We start from the raw sequence: 6,457 nt of genomic DNA on the forward strand, positions 1-6,457 counted from the left end.
GAACATTATTCAGACTGAATGATTTTTTTAGTGCCAAATATGCTCACTATGTATAGTAAAATATATATATATTACATGAAGTATACAAACAAGCTCAGTTTGGTGGAGGTTGTAGTGAAACCTGAATCAAAACAATAACTCAAAAAGGTCTTTACTTACCTTAGTAATTACACCTCAAGCACTCCAGAGAGCTTCAACACAGATATCCCACAAGGGGTCACCAGTTCCACATGAAAAGTCAGCTGCTGAACAGAGGGAGACCTCCGCCAGTGATCACAGGCCACTCAGCAATAATCCCTCACACCTGAAAGTCGTTTGATTAATAGCAGATGAAAGGGTATAATTGGGAGGGACTGATGTATTATTTCAGAGTTTTGTTCAATAATAGGCCTTTAGATTACAGTTGATTTGATTTGGCTAGATTAAAAGACAAATGATTAGAAGGATTTCAAACAACGAAGATAGTCCTGATTATTTACAAAAATATGCTCATGAATATATTTTCTTTCTGTTTTACACAAACAGTACTGGAGGCAGACATAACATATCATTAAACCTATTATTGGCACATTTAAATTTGGATAAAATGACACCCTTGTTTTTTTTTACTTTATATTTTTCAGCTCTGAGAAAACACTCATTATGAATCGTAGTATAAAAGATTTTAAGCATAACTGGCCAGTGTTCCGCATTTATATATTAATGTCTTGAATATCTGTTAAAAATAGATGAGTTTTGATACCACATAGAAACAGATCGATTATGGATGTCATCGCGAGATTACAGTTGCCGTTAGCGTGTGTAGCAACCGCTGTTGTCTGGCACGTTTGCTCCGCCTTCCTACGAGACTTGCAAAATATGACCAATCGCATACAGCCCTGAACCCTCTCCACCAATCGGAACCGTCCGAGGCGTGTCCTCGCTGTGCCTTGTTCCGTGTGGAAAGTTTACCGGCTCGGGTGCAAAGTTTCAGCCGTCTGCAAACCGGAGCTCGTCGGCAAACGTATGAGGAAAATGCTGGAAGCGTACTGTAAACTATATTAACTAGAATCGTATCCAGGATTAGTTACACTTGTGGTTGTCTTCCCATTTAGCCGAGGGATGCTGCCGTCGCCGGATAACAACGGTGAATGAAAACGCTGTTAGCATTAGTCGTATTGTCTCAGGGACCCACCTATCGTAACGTTAGTCGTTAGCTTGGAGTTGTGTTGAACCGGAGAGCTAGCTAGCTGATGCTCCAGCGAGCTCGTGAGAAGAAACACTGAACGGTATATCACTCGAAACTTGACTCGACGAAGGGAAAATGGCTTGCGAGCCCAATCGTGTCCGTCTGCTATGTATGCTCTCATTGACTTTTGGGTTCTTCATTGTGGAAGTGGTGGTCAGCCGGATGACCTCATCTCTATCGATGCTGTCGGACTCCTTTCATATGCTGTCGGACGTAATTGCGTTGATGGTGGCTCTGGTGGCGGTGCGATTCGCCGAGAAAACCCATTCTACCAACAAAAACACCTTCGGGTGGATCCGGGCGGAGGTGATGGGGGCGCTCGTCAACGCCGTCTTCCTCACGGCGCTGTGTTTCACCATCATCCTGGAGGCTATCGAGCGCTTCACCGAGCCCAATGAGATCGAAAGCCCGCAGATGGTCGCCTGGGTCGGCGCTGCGGGGCTCCTCGTCAACCTGGTCGGACTGTGCTTGTTTCACGGCCACGCCGGCGGAGGCCACGGGCATTCCCACGGAGGACACTCTCATGGAAGTAAGAACAAGAGGGGCAAGACGGGGAAGATCCAGAAGGCTGGGAACGGGTCATCAGGAGAGGAGACCAACAACTTGGTGGCGAATCACAACAGTCCTGGTGATGTGAGACCAAGAAAAGGTTTGTGTGGGTTACATTTTTCGCTCGACTGTGCAGTTTCATTATTTATCAGGCCTTATTGTGTCCCGCATTTCACTTGACCGCATGTGCTTTACCATATCATATCTCCATTATTAGCAGTCCAGATTGCATAAGAGTGCACATCTTCGGTATACCACGAGGACACCCTGCCAGAGTGACTAATCCTTATTGTTTCTGTGACAGAGGCTTTTGGGCATCTGTGTTTGTTACTGGATATTTGTTTGTGGGTTATTCTATCCTTGGAAACGTGGCCTCCCTCAGTGACAAAATGAATAAAAGCTCAGGTTTCATGCTTTGCAAGATTCACTGCAATCTGCTGTCTTATCAACAGGGAGATATGCAGAAGCTTGTGTCAGTCTTAGCCATGAGTCACCCTGTTTTGACAAGCTTGGACTAGTAGTAGTGTCCCGTTTGTCAAAATTCCTGATGGCCTTGTGTATTATTCTTCTGGGTTCGTACAGCAGTGATAACCCGATTTTTACACGACTCTAACTTATTGTCAGTTAAATACAAGCATGTGAAGAAATCGCTCGTCCTTCTGTCTGCTTGTCGTGGTCAGATAAGATTTTAACCACCCCCTGAAAGGGCTTCCTCCTCCTCCCTCACTAGATACAGAAGACCATGTCTCCCCCACACTGTTAGGCCCCACCAGTTTCAGTAAATGGAGGCTATACCCCCTCCTCCTCCTCTGATCGCTGTTACTGGGTCATACATCAGTGTAACATTGTAGCCGGCAGCCCCAGCCAAACCATTAGCTGTTGATGAATGACCCAGCGGCGTCCTGGGGTGTAAGTGAGCAGCCATCGCTCAGGTACCGTTCCCCCAGACTTGTGTATGCTTCCTGCAACAACTAACTGAATGTGCTTGATATAAATTACTACAAAATGTTTTGTAACGTTTGGGATTAGGGATTTCTTTCATTTAATCCAGCATGGCTGTCTGGTATGTCTCTCCTGTTTGTAGGAGCGGGTAAAGAACAGACTCAAGTAACAAGAGCTATAACATTGCTAAGAAACACTACTCAGTCTACTTGATGGAATGAATGGCTGAGGAAATTGCCATTGCCACCCTTCTCTTGACTGAAAAGAGCCACTCCAGCATGTCTTTTTGTATTGAGTTTCAAGCTGCTGCTTCGACCCCAAATTATGTAACTCAACAATTTATTAATTGGCTGCTATTGATAGCATCTTCGAGGAATCTCCTCCTGCAGGCCAATTAGTTACACCTTTTGTTTCTGTAGTCAGTGTATCCTTGTTTTTTCCCCAGTAATTTTTCAAAGCAACATTTCTAATGTAGTAGTCATTTCTGTGATGTCTATATATCTTCTTTGAATGCTGCATTGGCATTTAGGTGTCAAAGTTTAGCAGATTATTACATTTTAACTCTGTGTTCCCCTAAAGTAAACCAGCTTCTCTGTTTTATTGTCAGAAATCAGCTGTAAAGAGAGCACAGAGGTGCAGATGAATGGCAACACCCACTATGAGGAGATGGACCACGACCACGACTCGTCAGCCCAGCTGAACATGCGCGGGGTCTTCCTTCATGTGTTGGGCGATGCCCTGGGCTCTGTCATTGTGGTGGTCACTGCTTTGATATTTAACTTTGTGTGGCAGCCCTGCATAGATGGCGAGGTGTGCGTAAACCCGTGCATCAACAGCCACACCACAGACCACCAGCACGTCAACCACACGCTTGTCAACTTGCTGGATGGTCCGACTATGTCGACCATGAAAATTGCCGGGCCCTGCTGGGTCCTCTACCTGGATCCCACACTCTGCATCATAATGGTGGGCATCCTGCTGTATACTACATATCCACTGCTCAAAGAGTCGGCCCTCATCCTGCTACAGACCGTGCCCAAGCAGATCAACATGCACCGGCTCAATGAGCAACTGCTGAGTCTGGAAGGCGTCCTTGCCATCCACGAGCTCCACATCTGGCAGCTGGCTGGCAGCCGCATCATCGCTACAGCGCACATCAAATGCCACGACCCCACATCTTACATGGAAGTGGCCAAGCGCATCAAGGACTTCTTCCACGACGAGGGCATCCATGCCACCACCATCCAGCCCGAGTTTGTCACGTTCAACTCGGAGTCTCGAGACTCCCTCTGTGAGCTCTCCTGTCGGACTCAGTGTGCCCCCAAGCTGTGCTGCGGCTCTGCGGACAAACAGAACACAGACTCTGATAAGAAGGCTGGCACTGACTGCAAGGCTGCTGCTGCCTCAGCCCTGGAGGTGATCAGAGAGAACTCAGAGGAGCCCGCAGCCATTCAGGTGTGCCCTCAGTCAGAGGCAGAGGTTACCATCACCAGAGAGGTGGAGTCGTCTCTGTGAGATGGACTGGAAAGAGAGAAACGGAGGAGACGCTGGAAACCAGCACACCAGGCTAAAATCATTGTCATGGAAGCTGTTATCTTTTTTCGACCCGTTGTACTGTCCTGACCCTGACAGTGAAATGGTTCCCCATAGCCTTTTATTCTCTGTCATTTCCCCTGTTTAAGGCTTAAAAACCCTCCCAAAAAATGCATTTGAGCCGTTTCTTTTCATCCTCTCTCTCTCAATATACCCTCTCTCCCGTCTCCTTCCTCCCAGCCTCTCCTCTACCTCTCAGCCCCTCTCTTGTTGTCTGTTGCCCTGGCAGTATGGCAGCGATGCATGTTGGGGTTCACTGACCTCATCTCCTCCAGGACTGGAGTGAGGCCTGCATGAGTGTCCCTCATTAGCACCGTGTCGTGATGCGTCATCTCGTCCCATGGTGTTTCTGTGCCAAAGCTTCTTACTGCAGGACTGAAGGGTTCTGGGAGACCTCCTCTCCTCCACAACACACAACACATGCAAGTCAGAGCACACTTCACTTGGTTATTGTGTTATTTTGCCTATGGACCTGTTGGCAAAGAGTCTACCTTCTCATTTTTTCTTACCCTCTGGCCCCAAAAGGAATAATATTGTATTGCATACTAATTTAAGTATTTAAGTTATTAGAAATGATCTATTTCTCTCTGTAGATGCTGTTTGTAATTAGTTTGGGTGATGGAAATCTTTTTAAAAATTTTCTGTCTTCTGTCTGTTTTTTGACGGACCATCTATGCTGTAGTCGTTTTTTCAAATGTGACGTTTTCTAATGTTTCTGTTCTTCACGACTTTCTTCTGGCCTTGACTCAGTTTTAATCGCAGTCATTAGTTGGATACAGAAGCCGTATCAACACCTCTTTCACCTTGCCTTTAAGTACAAGAAACTGCTGTGGTAGAGCACTAAGTATAGTAGACATCGTGTGACTGAACTTCTTGCAACGGCACAGTCACCTGATTTAATGTTTATTTACAAATTTGATGCCTTGCAAGCCAGAGGGTTGGGTCTGTTGTAAGGAAATGAGCGCTGTATGCCATTCTGACAAAATGAAAATGAAATATTCTCTGTATGAATCTGTACTGAAAAGCCTTCTGATGACGGCTGTTTGATTTTAGTTAAAAATCCTCATGAATGTGATCGGCACCTCGTCACAATCCTTGCTGAGGTAGGTTTTATATTTCCAGAACGTTCTACTTTGTTCACATGACCAAACCGAGACTTGGTGTTCGACATTTAGGAGCTCCACTAAGAGCGCCAGTTTGCTGCTTACCAGAACCTGCTGGTATCCCCCGACATTACTCATAACTGTGTAGGGAATGACTCATCTTACAGCTTTTCTGTCCTCTGCATTGGACAGCTGAGCACGCTGTTTCTGCTGAATTGAAGTCCATACGGTGGCCTTGGATATTTTCTGAATTTTCACTCATCACCACAGATATCATTTAAAGGTGGTCCATCAATTCATTTCATATTTTCACTCCCGAATAAATGTGTATGCAATATAGAACTATGTGCTGGGAAATGTATTTTGACGCGTTCCTTCATTTGTAATGTTTGGTCACTTTTATTCTGTGTCTTTTAAGACTTGAGCTCTATGTTCAAATTGAAAACAAGTGTTTTTTAATTTTAGATATGATGACATGTCAACTGATGTGTTTTTGATATACTATATATCTACAGTAACTGTCCAATGTGTCATTGTGAAATAAATAAAATGTGGCTGTTTGGTACAGTTGATGAAGCCAAATTTGTACTTCGCCTTATTCTTACTTTCTGAAACCCTTTTATTCAGAATAATGGGGTGCCTGGGGGGGTTTTAAAGGAAGAAAAAGCCAACGTAAACCAGCTTTAAGATCCTTTTAGAGATGATTTTGGTTTTTTCAGTCTTTTTGAGAGACGCAATGAACATCAGCACATTCCATTTTGAGTCTGTCCCTCCTCCACGTCAGAAGATATTTGTGTTATTAGTATCATGGATGGATTACTGAATGAATAAATGAAACTGATGTTTAACATCGATTCTGAAAAATTTGAGACAATTTTAATACAAATTTTCCTACAGTATTGATGCACCTGTACCAGCTGCACTTTCTTGCTCAGTCCTCTCTGTGCCCTAGTCAGGAGTAAATTAATTAGGATGCTGCTGTGCTCAACACACAGTACACAAGCCTGTAAAGGTATTGAAGTAAGAAATTCCATTACCGTGA

At 44.7% G+C, this 6,457-nt stretch overlaps 1 protein-coding gene across 1 annotated transcript; it reads left to right on the forward strand.

The window, feature by feature from the left end:
* Positions 1–923: 923 nt before the first annotated feature.
* On the forward strand, positions 924–5,997 carry slc30a1a (solute carrier family 30 member 1a). Its single transcript, XM_030405861.1, has 2 exons — positions 924–1,877; positions 3,327–5,997. Exons 1-2 carry the CDS (start codon positions 1,304–1,306, stop codon positions 4,232–4,234), a joined length of 1,482 nt encoding a protein of 493 aa, XP_030261721.1. The 5' UTR covers positions 924–1,303; the 3' UTR covers positions 4,235–5,997.
* Positions 5,998–6,457: the final 460 nt, after the last annotated feature.

The sequence above is a fragment of the Sparus aurata genome, chromosome 22 (genome assembly GCF_900880675.1).
Source record: "Sparus aurata chromosome 22, fSpaAur1.1, whole genome shotgun sequence".
In the NCBI taxonomy this organism is placed as follows: domain Eukaryota; kingdom Metazoa; phylum Chordata; class Actinopteri; order Spariformes; family Sparidae; genus Sparus; species Sparus aurata.